Source organism: Oncorhynchus nerka, linkage group LG24 (assembly GCF_034236695.1).
Source record: "Oncorhynchus nerka isolate Pitt River linkage group LG24, Oner_Uvic_2.0, whole genome shotgun sequence".
Classification (NCBI taxonomy): Eukaryota; Metazoa; Chordata; class Actinopteri; order Salmoniformes; family Salmonidae; genus Oncorhynchus; species Oncorhynchus nerka.
The window spans coordinates 54102989-54128099 of NC_088419.1; the positions used below are offsets into that span (position 1 = coordinate 54102989).

Sequence of the window (25111 nt, forward strand, 5' to 3'; positions counted from 1 at the left end):
TTCCAACTACTATCCTGTCAGATCCTGGAAAGAAAGGCTGAACTGGATAAGATAAGGGGTGAGAAGAAGTTGTTCAGGGAGAAGGCACATGAAACCATTCAGAAGACGCAACATGGGATTCAGAAAAATAAACTGATGAAGCAAAAACACATTCAAAAGAAAAAAAAAGGCAGAGAAGTCCATATAATGCAACATTGTACATTAACGAATTGTGTATATCCAGTACATACACCTTAGACAAATACATTTATACTCTGTTTTTCACAATTCCTGACATTTAATCCTAGTAAAAATGCTCGGTCTTAGGTCAGTTAGGATCACCACTTTATTTTAAGAATGTGAAATATCAGAATAATAGTAGAGAATGATTTATTTCAGCTTTTATTTCTTTCATCACATTCCCAGTGGGTCAGAAGTTTACATACACTCAATTAGTATTCGGTAGCATTTAACTTGGGTCAAACGTTTCGGGTAGCCATCCACAAGCTTCTCACAATAAGTTGGGTGAATTTTGGCCCATTCCTCCTGACAGAGCTGGTGTAACTGAGTCAGGTTTGTAGGCCTCCTTGCTTTTTCAGTTATGCCCACAAAGTTTCTATGGGATTGAGGTCAGGGCTTTGTGATGGCAGCTCCAATACATTTACTTTGTTGTCCTGAAGTAATTTTGCCACAGCTTTGGAAGTATGTTTGGGGTTATTGTCCATTTGGAAGACCCATTTGTGACTAAGCTTTAACTTCCTGACTGATGCCTTGAGATGTTGCTTCAATATATCCACATCATTTTCTTTTCTCATGATGCCATCTATTTTGTGAAGTGCACCAGCCCCTCCTGCAGCAAAGCACCCACACAACATGATGCTGCCACCCCCGTGCTTCATGGATGGGATGGTGGTCTTCGGCTGGCAAGCCTCCCCCTTTTCCCTCCAAACATAACAATGGTCATTATGGCCAAAGTGTTCTATTTTTCTTTCGTCAGACCAGAGGACATTTCTCCAAAAAGTACATCCCCATGTGCAGTTGCAAACTGTAGTCGGGCTTTTTTTTAAGGCGGTTTTGGAGCAGTGGCTTCAACCTTGCTGAGCGGCCTTTCAGGTTTTGTAGATATAGGACTAGTTTTACTGTGGTAATAGATACCTTTGTACCCGTTTCTTCCAGCGTCTTCACAAGGTCCTTTGCTGCTGTTCTGGGATTGATTTGCACTTTTCGCACCAAAGTACGTTCATCTCTAGGAGACAGTCTCCTTCCTGAGCGGTATGACGGCTGCGTGGTCCCATAGTGTTTAGACTTACGTACTATTGTTTGTACAGATGAATGTGGTACCTTCAGGCATTTGGAAATTGCTCCCAAAGATGAACCAGACTTGTGGCCTACAATTTGTTTTCTGGGGTCTTGGCTGATTCCTTTTGGTTTTCCCATGATGTCAAGCAAAGAGGCACTGAGTTTGAAGGTAGGCCTTGAAATACAGCCACAGGTACACCTCCAATTGACTCAAATTATGTCAATTAGTCATTTAGCCTATGAGAAGCTTCTAAAGCCATGACACCATTTTCTGGAATTTTCCAAGCTGTTTAAAGGGCACAGTCAATTTAGTGTATGTAAACTTCTGACCCACTGGAATTGATACAGTGAATTATAAGTGAAATAATCTGTGTAAACAATTGTTGTGTCATGCACAAAGTAGATGTTCTAACCAACTTGCCAAAACTATAGTTTGTTAACAAGACATTTGTGGAGTGGTTGAAAAACTGGTTTTAATGACTCCAACCTAAGTGCATGTAAACTTCCGACTTCAACTGTATAACAAGACCTGTTGCCCATTATTGCGCAGAGTTCAGGTGCAACATGTTTCATCATCTGTAAATGGAAAAATCACTTTCTCATTGCTCAAACCCTTTGACATGCAAGCAACCTTTGCTTCTGTTTCACAAGAGAGGAATCATCACTGCAACTAAAATACTAATTCCTGCAGATCCAGTGCAGTTTTTCCATAGTGAGAATCCAAATGCTGGGAAGAAGGAAGGCATACATTACCGTATTACCATTACCGTAAAAACAATGTTTGTTCTTATCCATTGATTCCTGCAGTATAGTTTGGTAATATACTTTTAATAAATTTCTAGTTAGCAGTGCTGGCCATGTAACAGATGACAAACTTTGATAGCAGGATTGCTGTATTTCATTTCAACATAAGTATAATGTCACCATCTTAGTAAAAAGTATAAGGAGCAATGCTATATTCCCTGCTGGAATTCTTGATGTGAAATACAAGTAACATAATCAACATGGAAAAATGCATAATGTTGATCAAAAAAGACCATTTGTAAGCATTTCTTCAACCATGACTAGCTATTTGACAGCAAGATTGTCATACAATGTGTTTTGGATTGACATATTCAAAGTCAGGTGACGACAAAGAAAAAGAAAAATGAATGCACAGCAGAGGACAATGCAGGTGGTGAGCTAAAATGAATACATTCTCAATTTGGTGCTCGAAGCATCCAAATGACATTCCTAAAAACTGATAGAGGACTCCTCAAATAGACAAGGATTCCTCAATATAAAACAGTCCCATGGACAGTTTATTTAAATGATTGATTTAAAACTTTTTAAAAAACAACATTATTTAATCCCCCTTTGTCATCAGATAACAAATTAAACCATATTGTGTGGTTTAAGTGTCATTTTGCTGTTCACAACCTCACCCCTGGCAGGCAAATCATGCAAAAAATAAAATACTGGGGGGAAATTACAATTCACAGAGGGGTAAGAATGGAGGGTTTGGGAGCCATAGGAATTTGGAGCAAACAGATGGGCGAACTATAGGGAAGCCAAAAGTGTAAAAACACTCATAAAATATAAGTTACAAAAGGAAGGCCATTCTACCAACCTGGTTTAGTGGAAACTCCTAAGAGAAGGAAGGTGGCTTAAACCAGTTCGTACATTCAGTAACCATTCAGAAACACTTTGACTCAGGTTCAAGTAATGACTCTGTGGGTTTCAATGTCACAACCTACTGGTCACATTCAGCGATTCTTTCTATGAAGTTTGTATATGCTGGCTTAGGTTGCTTTCACATGCATTCATGTTTGTGCTTCTTTATACCTGCAAATAACCAAAAGGAAGTTAAGGGTACTGATTCGGATGCATTCATTCTTTTTAATGTGATAAATCACTGTCACCTTGTATGAAAATCAGTACCAGTGGTAATTTTACTGATTGTGTGTAACTGGTGTGAAATGGTTTCAAATACTTTGGATTTGACAACTTAATTCTAGTCATGTAGCTAACATTCTGTACGCACGACTGCATTTCACAGGGGAAGAGTCACATTCAAATTTGAACGCCAATTGACTCTCCATACTAAATAACCAGATTCGGGGGATGCATCTTCAAGCCTTATCCTTCTTCCAGCCACCATCCTAGTCTATTCCTTAACTGTTACACTACATGACCAAAAGTATGTGGACACCTGCACATCGAACATCTCATTCCAAAATCATGGGCAATAATATGGAGTCGGCCCCCCTTTGCTGCTATAACAGCACTAGATGTTGGAACATTGCTGCGGGGACTTGCTTCCATTCAGCCACAAGAGCATTAGTGAGGTCGGGCAACTAGGCCTGGCTCGCAGTTGGCGTTCTAATTCATCCCAAAAGACAAGCCATTTCTGTATGGACCTCACTTTGTGCATGGGGGCATTGGCAGGCTGAAACAGGAAAGATCTTTCCCAAAACTTTTGCCACAAAGTTGGAAGCACAGAATCGTCTAGAATGTCATTGTATGCTGTGGCGTTAATATTTCCGTTCATTGGAACTAAGGGGCCTAGCACGAACCATGAAAAATAGCTCCAGACAAATTATTCCTCCTTCACCAAACTTTACAGTTGGCACTATTCATTCGGGCAGGTAGTGTTCTCCTGGCATCCACCAAACCCAGATTCATCCGTCCGACTGCCAGATGATGAAGCGTGATTTATCACTGCAGAAAACGCATTTCCACTGCTCCAAAGTCCAATGGTGGCGAGCTTTACACCACTCCAACCGACGCTTAACATTGCGCATGGTGATCTTCGGCTTGTGTGTAGCTACTCGGCCAAGGAAAGCCATTTCATGAAGCTCCCGATGAACAGTTATTGTGTTGACGTTGCTTCCAGAGGCAGTTTGAAACTCGATAGTGAGTGTTGCAACTGAGGACAGGCGATTATTACGTGCTACGGTCCCATTCTGTGAGCTTGTGTGGCCTACCACATCGTGGGTGAGCCATTGTTGCTCCTAGACATTTCCACTTCACAATACCAGCACTTAAAGTTGACCCGGACAGCTCTAGCAGGGCAGAAACCGACTTGTTGGAAAAGTGACATCCTATGACGTTGCCACTTTGAAAGTCACTGAGCTCTTCAGTACGGGCCATTCTACTGCCAATGTTTGTCTATGGAGATTTCATGGCTGTGTGCTCGACTGTATACACCTGTCAGCAACGGGTGTATCTGAAATACCTGAATCCACTCATTTGAAGGTGTGCCCACATACTTTCGTCCATGTAGCGTATTTCACACCTAGCCACCTGCAACTTCAATAGTAACACAAAAGTGTGTAGACTATAGTGGAAATCAGTTTCCATTAATAGCTCAGTGTTCATGCAGATGGATCTTACATCCACAAGGAATTCTCCCAAGTAAAGCATTCATTCAAAGCCGCTGCCAATCTAAGCATAAAAACATTTAAAACATAGAATATTATCCACTGAACAGCACAGCGGGCGACATCTCATGTACCCCCCCCCTTTCAAAAGATCAAAAAAGCCTTTGCTACAACTTCAAATAATATTGAGTCAATATTCTTCAATGCTGGTCATTTTTCTATTAAATATTTTTTGCCTTTTGCGCTCTGCAATAAGGTACTTCAAAAACAAATAGTCTCATGATTAAAGATCTCTTGGATCCAGAGCTCACCACTTCAGAAACCTTCCTCTGATATCCCCATGCCACTCAACTCCACCAGACTTCTAGTTAACCACCTGTTTCTGAAAAGACCTGTTGAAAAAGCCAAATGGTTCCGAAGGCCATCAAAGGCATTTCAATTCAAAGTTCTTTATTATCAGACTTTAGCGGAGAAAACTTTTCAACTCAAAGTCGAACGACGATGTGAACTGCCACTGTTCCTCTTGGAGACGGATCCTCTTGGAGACGGTTCCTCTTGGAGACGGTTCCTCTTGGAGACGGTTCCTCTTGGAGACGGTTCCTCTTAGAGACGGTTCCTCTTAGAGACGGTTCCTCTTAGAGACGGTTCCTCTTAGAGACGGTTCCTCTTGCGGTCATTTGATGAGATTTCAGGTCTGAGATCAACACCGCAAGTGATCAACATTGAGGTGACGATTTCCTATGTTGCCTGCTTGAAGTGTTCCACACCCTCCCCCCTCTACTTTCTTGTTATCCGCTTTCGAGAGTTAGTGGAAAGTGCTCCCCCAGCCAAGTTGCTTGAGAACTTGTCTTTCTTTCTCTGTTAGCTGATCAAAGAGCAAGGTCCTCTGGATAACTGGTCATTCTCTCAGACAGAGGTGTGAGGTTAGAACGTGAGGTGGGAAAAGGGTTGTGGAGGGAGGGAGTTGTTCCTCGTTTCGTCTTCCTCACGACAGCTCGACCACTGGCCACCGTCTTCCTCTCGCTTTCGTTCCCATGTGCCGGCAGTGGTCCCTCACTCCCACACGTTCCCTCTTCCTGGCCGTCCGTTTTTTCTACCACTTTCTCTCTCGCGATTGGTTGGTTTCTCTCTCCCGTTGATTTCACACGGTGGTGCTTCAGTTGTAGAGGAAAACAGGTCTCCATTTTTTGTTTTTATTATTACCCAGATTAAAATGCTGATGAACTAAGCTCAGCTCAAGCCTAGCTCCTCTTCCAACAACCTGAGAAAAGGAAACAATAAGGATATTCAAAATGGCTTCCGCCAACACGATTATTGGTCTGTACAGTGGAGGTCAAATCAATAACACTTCTTGATTGCTCTAGTACCGTGGGAATGGGAATAGTTATCTTACACTCTAGTACTGTGACAGTCCAGTCACTCCACCATGTTGGTATGCACGTTCACCCTGGTAAGTCGAATCCTGCGACAGAGCCACGTCGATCTGGGACTTGAACTCGTCACCTAAATAACTGTCCTGTTAAAACAGAAGGAGAAACAACCAATTACATCCAAAACATAATTCGTCCAACTAATGTTTCCTACATTTTTTCAGCACTGAGCAAATTTCAGGTCTGCTGAGCGCAAACTTGAATGTTGTGAAAACTCTGTGCAACTTCCAGCGCGCGTTTACTGTGAACACTGAGGCTGTACCCGGTTTAAGTTAGTTTTAACAGTGGCCAAGTAGGCTACTGTGGCTATTTGATCATAATGTAGGTCTACCAGAGTGGTCTACCATCAAAAACAATGGAGGAAATGCATCCCATAACATTTTAACATGGAAATAGCTGTTCTATCATTCAGCCTACAGTAGCAGCCAGTGTGTGGTGTTCAATGTAGGCCTACATTCCATGAAACTTTAGAAAAGAACATGCATGTTGTGTTGTTTGATGCAAGAAACCACTTTACAAAATAAAATGCATTATTATTTCCATACCATTATTACAGAGAATCAGACAAATTATGCTACCCTCTGCCTATTTATTGGCTACTTAGCTTATTCAAGCCTGCCTCAAAGTAAATGGCACAGATCCATATATGGCAATGGTCTATTTGCATATAGGCCTACTGCAGCTCTGATTGGTAATGCCGCACGCTACAATAAAATCTCTTGAGTAGTTAGTTTTGCATTCTAAGTCTTGCATAGTTATTTTTGTTTTGGTATGTTGCATTGAAAGAGGCTAATATTGCGCTGATTCGATCACAATTGCCACAGTAAAGGGAAACGTTGATAGTGTTAACAGGGAAAACTCTAAAAAGTTGAGTGTAGTTCAATCTCGTGCTTCCCTCCGTGGGACAATACTGTATTTCTCCTGCGCAGTCCCAGGGGAGCTGCGCGGCAGTCTCGAGGCTACTGCGCGCCCGCACGCAGCTTAAAGGGGACATTGCTTCCAACACATTTCCCTAAGAGTATCAGATGATGTCAGCAATATGAACCTCCACCCAGCAAATCAGAGGTGGCATTATTACCATATTGCTTACGTTATTATTACCATACTGCTTCTTGCTTGGTTCAAGCAATATGTCAAAAACATTACATCTAACCAATGGGCAATAATCTTTTACTTATACCCATCTAATCCTCTCAGATCTCCACAATCACATAAAGAGTAAGGTACGACAAGGCCAGATTCTGATTTGGTATTAGGTAGTAAAGAGTGGAGTTTAGGCCGGTCTTGTTACCTGGGAAAGTTCAGGCTGGGAGAGGCCAGGCTGGCTCATCTGGGAGGGCTGACTCATGGTGATGTAGCCCTGGGTGAGTGGCCCCTGGGAGAAGGGCTGGGAAGATACGTCCTGGCTAGCCTGGCTGTTGTGCCCGTTGGCCTGCCCGCTGCTACCGTGGTTCCCCATGCCGCGGGTCCTCTGGCGCCCGCCACGCCCCGCTTTGCCCTTCAGCACCCCACCACGACCTGGGTGGCACAGAGAGAGTATGTTCCCGCTCACTTATCAAACACACGAACAAACAATGAACATGCATTACAGATGAGAAATAGTAGGGGTACGAGGACATCTCCAAACCCCCATAACATAATATCACCAACAACAGTACCACATGAAGAATACTCTTGTGAGCAACACAGAGACTTCTGGTCATTTGGATAATGTCCAACTTCACAGGGCCAAATACAATATCCACCAGTCAATATATGAACAACTAATGAATAGTAGTTGTTTCGCTTCTTGCTCACCTGCAGCAGGGCCGTTGGCCTGGGCCAGGTAGCCTGGCGGAGGCATGGGGGGCACCACCAAGTTGAAGGGAATAGGCATGTTCATGGCCGCCATGTGGGCTGGCCCAGTCCCAATCATGCCGATCTGATCGTGGGTTTGGAAATACATGTTGGATGGACGCCCTGTAGAAAGAAACACACGGAAAACATGTCACAGTAGTGTGTGAGCGGTCTCATTGCTGTAGGACGCGTTTGTTGCATCTAGCAATGTAATAAAGTCTGGTGCCACCATACAGTTCTAGCAAGGCATTAGCCTACAGTACCTTCAGAAAGTATTCACAACCTTGACTTTCCCCCCAAAAACATTGTGTTGTGTTACAGCCGGAATTTAAAATGCATTCAATTTAGATTTTGTCATCACTAGCCTACACACAATACCCCAAAGTGGAAGTTTTTTTTAAATAAAGATTTTTATTAAAAAATGAAAAGTTGAAATGTCGAGTCAACCCTTTTCTTATGACAAGCCTAAAAAAGTTCAGGAGTAAAAATGTGCTTAACAAGTCACATAATATAATAAACAAAAATATAAAACGCAACATGCAACAGTTTCAAAGATTTTACTTCGCATAGAGTTGATTAGGCTGTTGATTGTGGCCTGTGGAATGTTGTCCCTCTCCTCTTCATTGGCTGTGTGAAATTGCCGGATATTTACATTTTAATTGAACCTTTATTTAACTAGGCAAGTCAGTTAAGAACAAATTCTTATTTTACAATGCCGGCCTACCCCCGCCAAAACCGGACAACGCTGTGCCAATTGTTTGGCGACATGAGATTCCCGATCCCGGCCGGTTGTGATACAGCCCGGGATCGAACCAAGGTCTGTAGTGATGCCTCTAGCACTGAGATGCAGTGCCTTAGACCGCTGCGCCACCGGGAGCCCCCACAAAATATAGGCGGGAACTGGAACTCGCTGTTGTACACGTCGATCCAGAGCATCCCAAACATGCTCAAATCGGTGAAATGTCTGGTGAGTATGCAGGCCATGGAAGAACTGGGACATTTTCAGCTTCTCGGAATTGCATAGAGATCCTTGCGACATGGGGCCGTGCATTATCCTGCTGAAACAGGAGGTGACGGCAGTGGATGAATGGCCGACGATGGGACTCAGGATCTTGTCACGGTATCTCTCTGCATTCAAATTGCCAAAAAATAAAATACAATTGTGTTCGTTGTCCATAGCTTATGCCTGCCCATATCACAACCCCACCATGGGACACTCGGTTCACAACATTGACATCAGCAAACCGCGCGCCCACACAACACCATACACATGGTCTGCGGTTGTTAGGCCGGTTGGACGTACTGCCAAATTCTCTAAAATGACATTGGAGGCAGCTGATGGTAGAGAAATTAACATTAAATTATCTGGCAACAGCTCTGGGTGGACATTCCTGCAGTCAGCATGCCAATTGCACACTCCCTCAAAACTTGAGACATCTGTGGCATTGTGTGACAAAAGTGCACGTTTTAGAGTAGCCTTTTATTGTCCTCAGCGCAAGGTGCAATGATCTGTGTAATGATGATGCTGTTTAATCAGCTTCTTGATATGCCACACCTGTCAGGTGGATGGAGTCTCTTGGTAAAGGAGAAAATGTTCACTAACAGGGATGGAAACAAATTTGGCCACACAATGAGAGAAATAAGCTTTTTGTGCATGTGGAAAGTTGTTGGGATCTTTTATTTCAGCTCATGAAACATGGGACCAACACTTTAGTTTATATTATGGTTCAGTGTAAGTTGCATGAACTGTGTGCAATAATAATGTTTAACATGACTACCTCATCTCTGTACCCCACACATAAAGATAATTGTAAGGTCCCTCAGTCGAGCAGTGAATTTCAAACAAAGATTCAACCACAAAGACCAGGGAGGTTTTCCAATGCCTCGTAATGAAGGGCATCTATTGGTAGCTGGGTAAAAAAAAGCAGACATTGAATATCCCTTTGAGCATGGTAAAGTTATTAATTACACTTTGGATGGTGTATCAATACACCCAGTCACTACAAAGATACAGGCGTCCTTCCTAACTCAGTTGCAGGAGAGGAAGGAACCACTCAAGAATTTCACCATGAGGGCAATGGGGACTGTGAAACAGTTACAATGGCGGTGATAGTTTTCTCCGAAAGGATGTATCAACAATATTGTAGTTACTCCACAATACTAACCTAATTGACAGAGGGAAAGGAAGCCTGTACAGAATACATTTTTTTCTAAAACATGCATCCTGTTTGCAACAAGGCACTAAAGTAAAACTGCAAAAAATGTGGCAAAGCAAGTACCTTTTCTTTGTCTTCAATAGTTATTTGCCTCAAAGTTATCTTTGGGGCAAATGCAATACAACACATTACGGAGCACCACACTCCATATTTTCAAGCATTGTGGTGGCTGCATTATGTTATGGGTATGTTTGTAATCGTTACGGACTGGAGAGTTTTTCAGTATGAAAACAGAAACGGAGCGTAGCCAGGCAAAATCCGAGAGGAAAACCTGGTTCAGTCTGCTTTCCACCAGACACTGGGAAATGAATTCACCTTCCAGCAGGGCAATAACCTAAAACACATGGCCAAATCTACACTGGAGTCGCTTACCAAGAAGACAGTGAATCATCCTGAGTGGCCAAGTTACAGTTTTGACTTGAATCTACTTGAAAATCTATGGCAAGACCTGAAAATGGTTGTCTAGCAATGATCAACAACCAATCTGACAGAACATGAAGAACTGTGAAAAGAATAAAAGGGCAAATGTTGAACAATCCAGGTGTGGAAAGCTCTTGAGAGAATTACCCAGAAAGACTCACATCTGTATGGAGTCAGGGGTGTGAATACTTAAATTAAATGAGATGTTTCATTTTCAATAAAACGTGCAAAAATGTCTAAAAACATGTTCTCACTTGGTCATGATGGGGTATGGGTAAATGGCTGAAAACAAATATTTAATTCAGTTGTGAATTCAGACTAACAACAAAATGTGGAATAAGTCAAGGGGTATGAATACTTTGAAGGCACTGTAAATGTTAGTGGACTATTGAAGAGGTTAAAGAACAAGTTAACGCATTATAAAACAATTAAAACGAAGTGGCTACGGATACAGAGTTTCTGTATCCCAATTTGCCCAGGCTAAAAATACAGATATATCTGCAGAGGTGCAGAATATTTTTATTTTTACGTAGCAGAGTGACCACTCTGCTGCCTACGTACTGCTGCGCTCAGTGCTCCCCTGCCGCTCCCCCTACTCGGTTGCCTTCGTCTGGTCACTGGTGTAGCCTACAAAACTTCATGTTGTACTGTTCTAAATATTGCATTCCATGCCGCAGTAAGCACACGTCTTCAAGTTATTTTTTTCAGGAGAGAAGTAGGCTACAGCTATGTACATGTTTGACACAAAATACATTAGACATGTTAGTACAAACTTTGTTGCCAGTATTGCAAACATAAGCATGACACAAACAGGCAGTCTAGCAATATCATGTTCTTAGCTGCGGAGTTTACATGCAGCCATTTACTCTCGCCACGGTACAGCAGCATATATGGCATAACTGTGGCACCGGGCGATGCAAAACAAACTTGCCCATTGTCAGACTCTTTTTACCGGTCTGGATACATGCTCGGCTGCCCAGAGGTGGAACGCAGCAAGACAGATACGCAGTGTAATTAGAGATTGAATTCAATTTTTTCCATCAATCAACCCAAACACTGACTAAGTCGCACAGGAGGTAGACATGTGTACGATATGGCAGCACCTATAAAGATTAGCCTACATCACACTGATTGTTTTTTTGCTCCAAAGTGTAGGGCCTCTGCATCCTGCTTGTGCACCTGCAATATCCGTTACAACAGACAGAAGGTTGTAGCCTTCATAATATATAGGGCTGACCCCATTTAGTCGACTGGCCAATTGTTTTGTCGATAGGCCGTTGGTCGACCGAGATTTCTTTAGTCAAGCAGAAGCAAATATAATTTTTTTTAATATGGAGTACAAGACACCTGTCTGATTCGTGCCTGTTTCAGTGGATTAATCCATTGTGAAGGCCGTGGGGATGGCACAGTCTATCGCTCTAAGACATGTGCTACTGAAATTGTATGTGTTACACCTGTCTGATTCGGCCAAACTGAGCAATTGGGAGAAGGGCCTAAGTTAGAGAGGTGACCAAGAACCCGATGGTCACTGACAGAGTTCCAGAGTTCCTCTGGCCAGACAGAAGCCACTCCTCAGTAAAAAGGTACATGACATCTTGCTTGGAGTTTGCCAAAAGGCACCTAGGACTCTCAAAGGGTTGAGGGAATAGGAAATTATTTTCCTAAACAAATGAGAGACTTCGGGAACAGAACTTTTCGGGTTAAGAGTTTAAACAACTAAATGGCTGTAATTATGTTGCAGCTTCAGCACAGACAGCGCAATAAACACTTGCTGTGCTGTGGTGCCTTTTCGCTGCAACATGGAGGATAGAGAGACAACGTGCGACATTCACACAGGCACTCGCTGTAAAGAATAAATAAAAAGATTACACAGCGTGGTCATCGGCCCCCGCTTGAGTCATTCGTGTGTCTTAATTATTTAATCAAACAGTGTGCTTAAAGCATCAGACCAGCTTTGTGCATTTAGTTGATTTCATTAAAAACACATAGGATGTGTCTATATTGTATATGGGGAAATACACGTTTAAAAACTTGACAGATGACTCTCGGTCAAGCAAGATTTATTTTGTCGGAGACAGCCCTAATAATATATATGTTTTGGAATGTTCGTTCAAATCGGTGCAGGGTTTTTAATTTAGCTGTTTAAAAATAGGAGTCAGAGACATCATCATGGTTCAGAAGAGGGTGAGTAAAGAGCAAAACGTGAAGAGGAGTGTGAGCAGCAAATACGTTAGAAAAACAAATGTGTGTAAAATAACACATGCCGAACGTGATCCGGAACGTTAGCTTTGAGAAAGAGGCCACAGCCTTATACTAAACACTTTCCCACTAACCTGCGCTGCTGCGATCGTAGGCAGACCCAGGGATGAGGGCCTCACGGGCATCATACATGGCAGTGCTCATGAACCGGGCTCCCTGGAACACAGACAAGGGTTCAATAACCTCAAAAACACAGTGGCACTGCTGTACTGTTGTCATAACATTGCTGTAAATGGCATTACATATTGGCCAAAGTATTACTGAGGTAAAAGTGTTAAGTACTCATTTAAAAAAGGATATGAGGGGAATAGACTCATCATGGGTTCAATACCCACACTGAAAACATGTGCCAACTGTACACTCCAACATATAATGCGTGTTCATGCAAGTGTGATAACTCACAGGGTTGATGGCATTGACCAGCTTGCGAGGCCTGCTGAACTGCATCAGGCTCTCTCTCAGGTTGTTGAGGGGTCCCTCCACCAGAACCTTCTGCTCCTTGTAGTAGTTGAGAAGGTGGTTCCACAGAGGCTGCTTGGACAGGGCCTTTGGGTTGCCCACAATGATCACCCCATACCTGAAAATATACGTTACACACACACACACACACAGTGGGAGAAATCTATCTAAGGACAAGGCAGTCTCAAACTGCACCATTTTGTCTACGGTGTCAAGGATGAATGTGGACAGAGATTCACATAGATCTTTTGATGATGCATTCTATACTGTTCCACTGAGGCTCATCACGATTCATCATCAAGGCTTCTAAACTACCATGACTTTGAACACAGACATCCTATGAAGTAACTATTGCTAGGATCCCATTGTCCATTATAGGTCTTTTATATGTAATTCTATGACTTTGTCCATACAGATTTGAAACTGTCCATCCAGAGAAGCTGTGGTGAGAATGAAGACTAATGGTCCAGATGCTTACTTGGCTCTGGTGAGGGCCACATTGAGACGGCGCGGGTCATTGAGGAAGCCGATGCCCTGGTGCTCGTTGGCTCGTACGCACGACAGGATGATAAAGTCCTTCTCCCTGCCCTGGAACGCATCCACGCTGGCGATCTCAACCTCCTGATAGCAAGACAAGAGGATAGAACCGTGTTGTAACATTGGTCATCGAGACCTGTTGCATTTGGCATTGGTCAAATGGCAACAGGGATCGACAGAACTAGCAGCGCAATATTATTTTAAGATTTTATAAGTCTGCTACCATCTGCAGAACAATAACAAAGCAAATCGATATCACAAATCATGTTCTTGAGAAGACTGCGACAACAAAAATATATTGAATGGTTTTTTCCCCCCAAGACAAGTGCAAGTTCAGCTATACTGCCGTACCTGGTAGAGTTTTGTATGGAGGGAACCACTGAACTGCATGTACTGCACCAGGTAGGACCTCTGGCCCTCGTAGGGGGTGATGATGCCTATCTGGTCAGGCTTGGCCCCAGCCTTCAGCAGCCTGGTTGTGATCTTCTCCACGTTGGCCGCCTCAGTTCTGGGGAGAGGACAGTGTTTAAAATGGTTCCAGTCAAACTAAATGAAGAGACGCACTCTATGTGCATTTCAAAATAGCAATCAATTCTGTTGATGCTTTGAGATGAACCTTGACAGGACTGTTAGCCGTACCTGTTCAGGTAGGACGTTCCAGAGCTGGCTATTTCCTCCTGGCCTTGAGTTACATAGAAGAACATGGGCTTGTCTGGCTGCGGCCACTGGAAGTCAAAGCCTTTCTTGATGCGGTCAGCTTCCCAGGATAAACAGAGAATTTGTCAACATGGTTAGTATGGGAATTGGTCTTCAATAATTCAGCGAGATTGTGAACAAACCTAAAATTGGCCATTTTATTCAACAGCAAATACGTGCCCAAAAGCAATATGCTTTGAGTTGCAGTCGATTTCAGAATGGCCTAACAAACTTCCACAGTAGAGTAAATGCTTTAACACAAACACCGCTTGAATCCAAAGCAGATCTACACTGCTACTTCTAGATCTTCTAGGGGTGAACAAACACTTTCTACAAAAACGTCACATGTTCTAGATGCAAGGCACCAGTACATTGCTGATAATAAGTGTGAATTATTTTGAAATGATTTTTTTTTTAACACATGACAATTCAAAAGCTATAATATGACCGAGAAGCCTGGTGAACACGTCTAACTCACCAGCGGTGACTCCATTCTGCAGGGAGCCCTCGTAGAAGATGTTGGAGGGGAAAGAGCTAAGGGCCGGGTGCATACGGTACTGCACCTGCAGACGAATGGGCCTGATGCCCAGCACCACTAGACGCTCAAACAGAGACTGGGACAGGCCTGCTTTGGCTGCCTTCTTACACATCACTACTGGGCCCAGCTGGCAGTGGTCTCCCACCAGAATGAGCTGTGAAGGGGGGAATTAATGATGAAATGACAATCAATTAACCCAATATTCTCATGGGCTTTTACATTGTTTTCTTCTGGATTGAGTAAGTCACGGACAATTGACCTAGTTGAGCTGTTTATCTTGAACATAAATTGGTGTGTGTGGTTGTACCTGCTTGGCACCCAGGACCACAGGCACCATGCACTCTGGCTCGGTGGCCTGGGTGCTCTCATCAATCAAGATGGAGCGGAACTGCATCTTGGCCAGGCGTGGATCTCCTGCCCCCACACAGGTACAGCAGATCACATCCGCATTCTGCCGAGGGACAGAAGAGGAACAGTGGTTAACAGGTTAACAGTTGGTTTGAAATTGAAGGAACGGGGAACCCATATCATCTTCGCTAGGTCAAAAAAACATTCTACTTGACAGCACCTGCCATACTCTTCTCATAATACTGCTGTGACATATCGGGCGACAAAGGTGTAAGTGTTGTAAAAGTCCTCCTCACCGTGAGCAGCTCTCGCTCAGCGGTGCGCTTCAGGGCCCTGTAACGCTTCTCGTCAGCAGACGACAGCTCCCCGGTCTCATCCTTCAGCTGCTGCAGCTTCTGCAGCTCTGGCATACTGAGGGTCACACCAGACACAGAGCAGGCAAAGTGGGTTGAGTCATTAGTAGCCTTGTCGAGAACCTGGCTTCCCTAATCGGAAAACCTGGCGAAGTTAATGGCAGAAAGTAGTTCCAAAGGGGTATAAAGCCGGAGTGAATCAGTGACGCCTTGCAACACCTCAAACCAATTAAATGCCTTGTTTGGGCGGAGCTCTGAAGGTGCCCACTAGAATAGTGTCGTAGGAGCAACGGTTCTCCATCTCATTTCAAACCGCGTATGCGGCGGCGATTCCTTGAGAGTTAAGGACACAAACCTGATCCTTGATTATTGACATCAGATGAGAAACTACTATTACCATCGGTTTCTCCACTTTCAATAAATCAGACTGCCACTGCCAAAACAGAATTCCGTTTTTTCTCCAGGTTCTCTTCTATTTTCTGCGATGTTGCAAACTAGCATACGCAACAACTCTCTACAAGTGCGGCCCCGGTCACATGTGAGAGTTACGATTCTTGAAATTGAACATCCAATCAAATGTAGCCGCTGGAAGCAATCAGACCAATCAAGCCATTTCGGGATGATATAAAATTCTCCAGACCTCCAAATGAGGTGTGACAACAATGCGATTTGGAGGTATTGCTATGCGAAACTAAGTCTGTGGTTGCATTCCCCTGCTCAGAAGTTGCATGCATTAACCAATGTTTTCGTGCCACGTCATCGACTTACAGATTGCTATGACAATGTGGTTAGCGGATAATTAAAATACTTAACCAGGCGTTTTAAGATTTGGCATGAGTTAGCAAAGCCTGAGCAGAGGAACACCCCCATTAGAAACACACAGAATTAGAGTTATTATATCTATCAAAGGTTGTAAGTGCTTAAAAAAATCCATCCTTCCCTTTCCGTAATTCTTTGATATTCAAAACAGGGATAATACACTGCTACAAGCATTAACATGAGTGATTACGAGAGCACTACTACGTGTAAAATTCTATTTCAGACAGTGCTAACAAAGACTTCATTTCCCAGCATGCCCCACCTGTCCATGTTGCGGATCTGGTTGTGCAGCGCCAGGAATGAGACGGGGGAGTCGATGGCCTCTCTGCTCTTAGCACACAGCCGGACCACCTTCAGACCTGACATGTGGATCTTCTCTGTCAGCTGGTCCACCGCAATGTTACTGGGAGCACACACCAGCACGGGTCTGCAGGAACCAAACACAACAGATGAACGCAGAAAGCTAAGGCAACGTGGAGATGCTTTTGATGTGCGTCGCTTCAGATTCTCGTTAAGTACGATACACTTGCTGTAAGTCGTTCTAGATGAGAGCTTCCGCTTAACGACTTGAATGTAAACTGCACACGAAAATGCACATATGCTTAGTGAGTGTAACCCATCTTACCCATTGCCCTGCCTGGCGAGCTGGTACACTATGGTGGCAGAGGTGACAGTTTTCCCAGTGCCGGGGGGGCCTTGGATAAGACTGAGAGGTCTTTGCAGCACAGTCTTCACAGCATACACCTATTTTACACACACAAATCAAAACATTTATGAAAGCTGCGCAAAGAGCACATGGTAGTACGGGGAATTAACAGCTAACTCCAAATGAAGTTCTTCGTGATTATAAGACGACGATAATAAGGTTTCCCCATCATAAGAGGAAATGTCTAATTTTCTGTGATCATTCATCCACTAAAACGAATGGTTAAAAATGCAAACAAGTTCAGTTTCCGGCAGTCAGGTTAGGTCAGGTCAGTGAGGTGTTAAGAGTATGTGTGTGGGTCAGACCTGAGAGTGGTTGAGATCGGGCAGGCCCTGGGCAGTGAAGCGTTTGGGCAGCTGACACTTGATGATGACATCCTCCACCTCGTGGCCCAGCAGTTTGTGGTAGATGTAGCCTGACACGGACGTCTCGTCCACAGCAAAGGTCTTCAGGGCACTCTGCATTCTGGAACCCAGTGGAAACCAATGGGTTATGGTGGCGATAGAGAGTGACGTGATTAACAGCAATAATACCAGCTAGTACCTTCATATCATGTCTTATTCATTCAATTCTTCAATATACGTCAGGAGTTATGTTCAAGATAAATCATGTGAAACGCTGCCGAAGCTAAGGCATCAGTACTCTGGAAGTCACGTTAAGAACACCAGAGCGTCAACAACCAAAGTAGAACTGCTTAAATATTCCGATCGGCTTGTCACACCTGTCAAAGGAAGTGGACTTCCACACGAAATCCACCTGGTAGTCGTGGGTTGTTTCCACAGGTGCTCCGACACTGCTGCGCAATTCTATAGCAATCTCATCTCCATAGTCTTTCACAAAGGGTGCTAAGGAAATAAGTACAGCAAAATAGCCAATCCTCCTTGTGGAATGTTAGAAAGAAAAAGACGTGACCCCATCCCCTCCCCCGCCCACTTGAACGGGGCTAATAGTAGGGAAGAAAAGCAAGGTCTACAAAACTGTAGATTTCCCCCTACATTAGCATATATCAGATACACTAGCCAGGTGCAAACTAGAGGGGCATGAACTAATGGGTGGGCTTCTCCTAAGGGAGTTCTATGGGATATTGAACCCTTAATAATTTGATTTAAATTAGGCAATTATCTCCCAATAAAATATGATTTATTTCTGCAAGCCTTTGAACATTGCAACCCAATAACGTGGCTAGTATCATTAGACTGATTACCTCACGTTTTGCATTGGTTACCAAGAACTAGTCTGCATTTGAGACATTGAGAATGTCCAGATTGGCTGATAAGTTGAGACACAAAATTGCTTCTTTTTTTTCTGACCCCCAACATGGAAAAATAAAGATGGAGAGGTGGATCCTATTTGTTAAAAAGGGACCACTTTGAAAAGGTGGTCAGAAGGGTATAGATGAGCAACCATTGAAGAATTAAAGTTTTTCTTCAAAATGGTCTTTTAGTTAAAGGATACTGTCTGGGACTTTGATGACATGGCCGATGCCTTTCCAAAGTGGAGCCAGGTCTCCTTTGTAGCGCAGACAAATCTCATCTCCCTGCATCAGCCGCATGTCTGTACAAACCACCACAAACAGAGACACATCAGAAACACTTTGCTCAAAAGTATATCACAAAATATATGAATAATGATTCCAATGAGGCGGACAGAATACAATACCGTACACACACGGCACGACACAAAACGAACACACCACCAGGGATGCAGGTATGGGATGCGTGGGATGCAAGGGTTCTCTATGCACAGCAGAACAACCGGTAGACAGAGAAAAGTCAATTGAAAGAATTACCACCTGAATCCGTCTTGGGCAAGGAGAAATAGGCAATCCGCTTTTTATTCAGCCCCAGGTCCCACCTGACCGTTATATTATCTTGGGTCTATGAAGAGTTCCAGATGAGAACAAGGGAAACAATAAATAGGACAAGTTAGTCGTCATACTGTTATTAGCTACATAAAAGAAAGCTCCGCCCCCTTGCTATGTTCAAGTACAAACTCCGCCCCCTTGCTATGTTCAAGTACAATTTCATCGTTCCCTGCACATGTTCACTGATTTGACAAATTTGGCCGGGTTATAGCAAGGTTTCCACCATTATGATTTTACCTCACTCAAGACAGATTAAGTACTGCATGTAAACATTTAATAGAGTGGGTATGTTGTAGTAGGCAGTTGCACAGTAGACTCATGTGTGACTGACATTTTGTTGACTTAAAGGGGAGCTTATGGATGATCTTGGGCCCTATAAAATCAGATTTAATTTTTTGATTAATTCTGTTTTTCCATGTTTCAGATTTCCTGACGTTTTTCTGGTTTTCGCTCACTAAAACACACTTAAAAAATATATATTTAAAAAACGACAAAATTGGATGTTCCAAATCTGCAACAACGCTTAAACTGCATCAGAAGACCACATTTGAGGTCTGGGGGAGAAAAAAGAAAAAATCTAAGAATTTTACATTTTTGGGTATAGATACCCTTAATTCAAGTGTGCACCAGCAAGAGACTTTGGTTTTTCTGTAGTACACATGTGAGTGCGGAGTTTGCTTTACAAATCACCACTGGATTGATGCAAATAATCATGATATCATTCTGCCAGGTAGGCATAGACTACTTTGCAATTGATATTTAATTGAAAAGGTTTTTGGGAAAGCCTTTCCATCTACCAGACGATAGTTATCATTAGCATCATCGCTATCAGCCACACAAAGTGGTAGACAAACTCGCACACACAGACAGGGGCATTCCCATACTGTCTCTTCAGAATGTTGAAGGTAAAAACTGAATCAACGCATGACTACAAAGTTCAATACATTTAGTCGGTTTCCTAATATGTTCAATACATTTTTGAATATTGTTTAATGTCTGTATTCCGTGACTCCATCCGGGTTCTCCACATCGCAGATTTTTAAAGGGACCTAATTTATCTAAAGGGGATGTGGAGGCTATACCTGGGACTCTTTAAGCTTTTTGTCGTAGTCGGCCTCCAGTTTGACAAGGGGGCCGAAGATGTTCTGGTACTGGTAGGCATCCTCGTAGCGCAGCAGCACATGTTGAGGCTCCTCGTCTACACCGGGCTTCTCCAGATCCTCCAGAGTGGCTGTTGGATTGTCCTGAGACGAGAGGATGCACAGGTTCAAGCTTTCATGCACGTCCATATATGGTAACACTGACTGATTCCTCCTACAGCTACTGTGTTGGTAGGGACATTTACATTTACATTTAAGTCATTTAGCAGACGCTCTTATCCAGAGCGACTTACAAATTGGTGCGTTCACCTTAAGACATCCAGTGGAACAGCCACTTTACAATAGTGCATCTAAATCTTTTAAGGGGGGGGTGAGAAGGATTACTTTATCCTATCCTAGGTATTCCTGAAAGAGGTGGGGTTTCAGGTGTCTCCGGAAGGTGGTGATTGACTCCGCTGTCCTGGCGTCGTGAGGGAGTTTGTTCCACCATTGGGGGCCAGAGCAGCGAACAGTTTTGACTGGGCTGCGCGGGAACTGTACTTCCTCAGTGGTAGGGAGGCGAGCAGGCCAGAGGTGGATGAACGCAGTGCCCTTGTTTGGGTGTAGGGCCTGATCAGAGCCTGGAGGTACTGAGGTGCCGTTCCCCTCACAGCTCCGTAGGCAAGCACCATGGTCTTGTAGCGGATGTGAGCTTCAACTGGAAGCCAGTGGAGAGAGCGGAGGAGCGGGGTGACGTGAGAGAACTTGGGAAGGTTGAACACCAGACGGGCTGCGGCGTTCTGGATGAGTTGTAGGGGTTTAATGGCACAGGCAGGGAGCCCAGCCAACAGCGAGTTGCAGTAATCCAGACGGGAGATGACAAGTGCCTGGATTAGGACCTGCGCTGCTTCCTGTGTGAGGCAGGGTCGTACTCTGCGGATGTTGTAGAGCATGAACCTACAAGAACGGGCCACCGCCTTGATGTTAGTTGAGAACGACAGGGTGTTGTCCAGGATCACGCCAAGGTTCTTAGCGCTCTGGGAGGAGGACACAATGGAGTTGTCAACCGTGATGGCGAGATCATGGAACGGGCAGTCCTTCCCCTGTCTCTGCCTAGTTTTGTTGCCTTTCTGCCCCAAAAGAGGCCTTGATTTGTTGAATGAACCCCCCCAGTATGTTTGATGCTGTGGTGTTTCATGGTTATTTCTGAAGTTATGATACGTGTACAGTGTATTGTCTACTTCATGGCCCTGGATGGGTTGAGTCAGCCCAGTACCTTCCAGAGCTCCTCTAGCTTGTTGATCTGTTGGGCGGTAATCTGTCGGGCCCGGAGCTGCTCCTGTTCCGAGGGGATCTTTACCAGCCAGGACAGGAAGCAGCGGTCCTGGATCAGCGGCTGCCACTGGGAGCTGTCCCAGTTTATGTCTTTCAGGCTGCTCTGACTGGCACATGGCTGCCTAAGAGCACAAACATTTGGATATAGTCAACATACACTTGCATTATCGAAAGTCTGTTCGACAGAAGATTGTGCTGATCTCTTGCCATAATAGGACATTCTCAAATCAAGTTTATAAATCATATACACAGTTTATAGCAGGTATAAACGGTGCAGCGAAATGCTAACTTGCAAGCTCTTCGCTGCACCTTTTCAACCTGCTGTAAACGGTGTAAGTGACAAATAAACGTTGAATTGATACTTACATTTACATCACGGCCTCTATGGCAACACATGTGTGTATACTGTCAAATCTATGGTAATAACACACACACAATCAGTTTCTCTATCACACCACACACACAGCGTTGGCCATCATTCCCTCTTTTTCAGCACATACACACCTGCACAGCAGCACCACCACAGAGTCGGCCTTGGCGGGTATGAAGCCCAGGAGGAAGACGTTGCGACAGCCACAGTTGTAGCACTCCAGCACCGTCTCGCCCAACGGCCCGTCTTTGTGCAGAGTCACCTCTTTGCATTTGGCTCTCACCAAGTGGTTTACGATGTGGCTGAACGAGAGCATGGAAGACGATCAACTTACATGCACACGCATGTTATGAATGCATTTTTCTGTGTGGATATGATGCTGTCATGATGCATACCTGCCAGATGTATTGCCACGTCCATTGCAGAACCACTTCTTGCTTGTGTTGCAGTACACCACACACGCAGGATCATGGATGCCACAGTAACTGAAAAAAGAAACATAGCAACAGGCCCTTTTATGACTTCTCGGTCATACGTATTTACTCATAATCGGGTGAAGCAGCACCGAAAGCAATAACAGAGTTATAATACGTTTATTTATATTACAACAGTTATTATTTTACTTTATTTACAAATTACCTGCAGGCATGCAGTGGGAGGTCTTTAGTGTAATAGGTGTCCTCTTCATCCTCCTCAAAGTTCAACTCAGAGAGAATTTGGCTCGCCTTGGCAACATCATCAACCCCTCCATTGTGAAGCCCTTCATTAGGACCATTCACCTACAGATACAGTATGGTTGAATTAAGACTGAACTATTGCTATGGCACTAGGTAACGTTAGAAACATATTTAATTTGCCACTATTATGAACACATACAACTTTAAAAAAGGTAAAACAACACAAGCAAACTTCAAATTTGTGGACGAATTTTTTGGTTTGTAGTCAAACCACTTGATGAATACTTGGAACTGCTGCAGAACGTCGTTACCCACATCGGTACTGTTGTTGTTAGTTAGCAATTTTAGCATGACCAACATATAGCACATGTTTTTGGCCTTTCATTTTGGAGAGGAGGAAGTCAATGGGTGGCGATACGGTGTTAGACAAGAAGCTAAGTTAGCTAACTAAAGCTACCTTACACTGTTAGCTATCACTAACTAACTTTGTAATATAGCCAGCCCAGTGACGTGTAAAAAGCGATTGATACATATAATGCTAGCTAGTTAGCAAACAAGTTAGCTAGTCAGCTAGCTAGTACGATCACTGGCTAACAACGCTTTATAATATTAGCTGGCTAGCTAACTGTTGATAGCGTAAGCAAACAGTCAACATTGTTGGTGGTGGCGAGCAAGCAAACTAACGCATTAACGTTACTTGTTAGCTAGCGTGTTTGGCTAACGTTAATGTTGACATGAAGAATAGAAACCTGATTGTCCAGCTGACTCTGGGTGTGGCCTTGAGTTTGTGTCTGGCTAGGTAGGGTAAAATCGGTAAACTCGTACTCCGAGCCCTGGGTATCTGCTCCAAGTAGCTCCGCTTCTTCGGTGTCCAGGAAGGTGAGCGTTTGAGAACTCGGCCCGTACGCTTCCACACTCATCTCGACACAAGTTGCGCGTCCTAAACGGACTCCGATGCGGCGATGAATATGATCAAGATCTTCAGTGATATGTTTATCAATGCTGATATCTGTGATCACCGCTTCTGCTTCGAGTCTGATTTGAACCTAAACAAAATTCTAACTGCACCAGCAATTAAACCGAAAACAACTCGAAGCGCCTGAACTTGAACACCAAACAGTGACGAACTTCCTAGCCACACAGCGTGCATAGAGAACAGAAATGCAAATGAAGGAGGATGAAACTATTATTGATGGATTGATGGATTGATTGATATTGGTGACAAAATCTATTTTTTATCATGTCAAAAAAAATCAGTAGCTGTCAACTAGAAGTGTTTACTATGAATATACTTATGGTTGGAAGATAATTAACATTGTGTGTGGGTTATTCTCGAGGCACATGGGAAACCAAAATGATGTTCATTTATTTATTCAAACGTTAATGAGGGTCATCTTTTTCAATGTTTATTTTTGTTTACAAAACCAACCACTAAATAGAAATCCGGGAAAATACAGAGGAATTTGATATACATCTAGATGTCATAAAATATGATATACATCTAAGAACAATAGGCCTACACATTGAGACAGTGGAGCATTTATAGGTTGGTATAGATGTTAGGCATACTGGGATCGATGTTTTTTAGGAAGTTTATTTCTAAATAGTAACCTAGTGAATATTCTACAGCCCTTTCCATTATTACATATGGCACAGGTCAGAAGAGTATCCTCAAAGGAAATTGGTCACCTCAACAAGCATTTGGGGACATAGGCTTTCACATCTGTGAGTATAGTCACAATTTAATCACATATAACCAGTATGTGACAGTGTGAAGGAACACATAAACAACACAAAGACAAATCTCCATGGATACAGTCCATGAACACTCAAATACCCAGTAAACACAAAACATATTTTAGGCAACAAAATTGCTTATGACAGTTGTTCTGGGAAGAAGATACAATTCATCTGGATCAGTTATTGTATGTTATTATGTGGTTGTACCACGAGAGGTATGACATGTCTTTTAAAATATAGATACAACACGGGAAGAAGCCGTAATGGGAGACAACTGAAAACAAATACTGTGTTATGACAAAAATACAAGAACAAAACTAAACCAGCTCAATGACGTTCATAAAGCTGAAACATCCAAAACAATTCAGTCAATAAAGTAAAAAAAGAAAGTGCTACAGAAATGCAAGAACTGGGTCCAATTCTCACCTGGCTGCCTACCTGCCCACTTCATCAAATGAAATCCTCAGCTGAGATAAGCATACTGATCTGATAAAGTTCATTGAACTTCAAACATCAAACATCGCCATACAGCTATCAATCAAAGTTGGGCCCACAGACTTGAAAATATGAGATAGAACCAAACCGTTCCCTGATATAAATAACCGTAGTAAAAGGCACAACTACAACTTCTTATAAAAATACTCAAGAAACAATAAAAAAATCCATGTAAAAGAGCAGCATTTGGCTTTTGCAAGTAAGAGAAACTATCTGAAATTGCTGTCCCCCCCCCCAAGAAAAACAACAAACAAAAGTTTAGATAACGTTGGGGGGGATATGAAAACACAATAT

General features: G+C 43.3%; 1 protein-coding gene across 2 annotated transcripts; it reads right to left on the reverse strand.

Annotated features, from left to right (window-relative positions):
- Window positions 1–307: 307 nt before the first annotated feature.
- On the reverse strand, window positions 308–23717 carry LOC115108174 (regulator of nonsense transcripts 1-like). Of its 2 annotated transcripts, none has more exons than XM_029632224.2 (24): window positions 23332–23717; window positions 22545–22684; window positions 22301–22390; window positions 22040–22207; window positions 21477–21657; window positions 20204–20365; window positions 19047–19134; window positions 18713–18811; window positions 17979–18087; window positions 17563–17722; window positions 17177–17295; window positions 16814–16978; window positions 15676–15790; window positions 15339–15482; window positions 14972–15185; window positions 14437–14554; window positions 14149–14305; window positions 13739–13881; window positions 13204–13378; window positions 12876–12957; window positions 7868–8029; window positions 7362–7588; window positions 6034–6156; window positions 308–5901 (listed from the first exon to the last, which is right to left on the reverse strand). In XM_029632224.2, the coding sequence occupies exons 1-23, from the start codon at window positions 23500–23502 to the stop codon at window positions 6037–6039; spliced, it is 3309 nt and encodes a 1102-aa protein (XP_029488084.1). In that variant the 5' UTR covers window positions 23503–23717; the 3' UTR covers window positions 308–5901; window positions 6034–6036. The 2 variants fall into 2 exon arrangements, with proteins under 2 accessions (XP_029488084.1, XP_029488083.1); XM_029632223.2 differs by having other exon boundaries at window positions 17979–18102.
- Between the last annotated feature and the right edge of the window lie 1394 nt (window positions 23718–25111).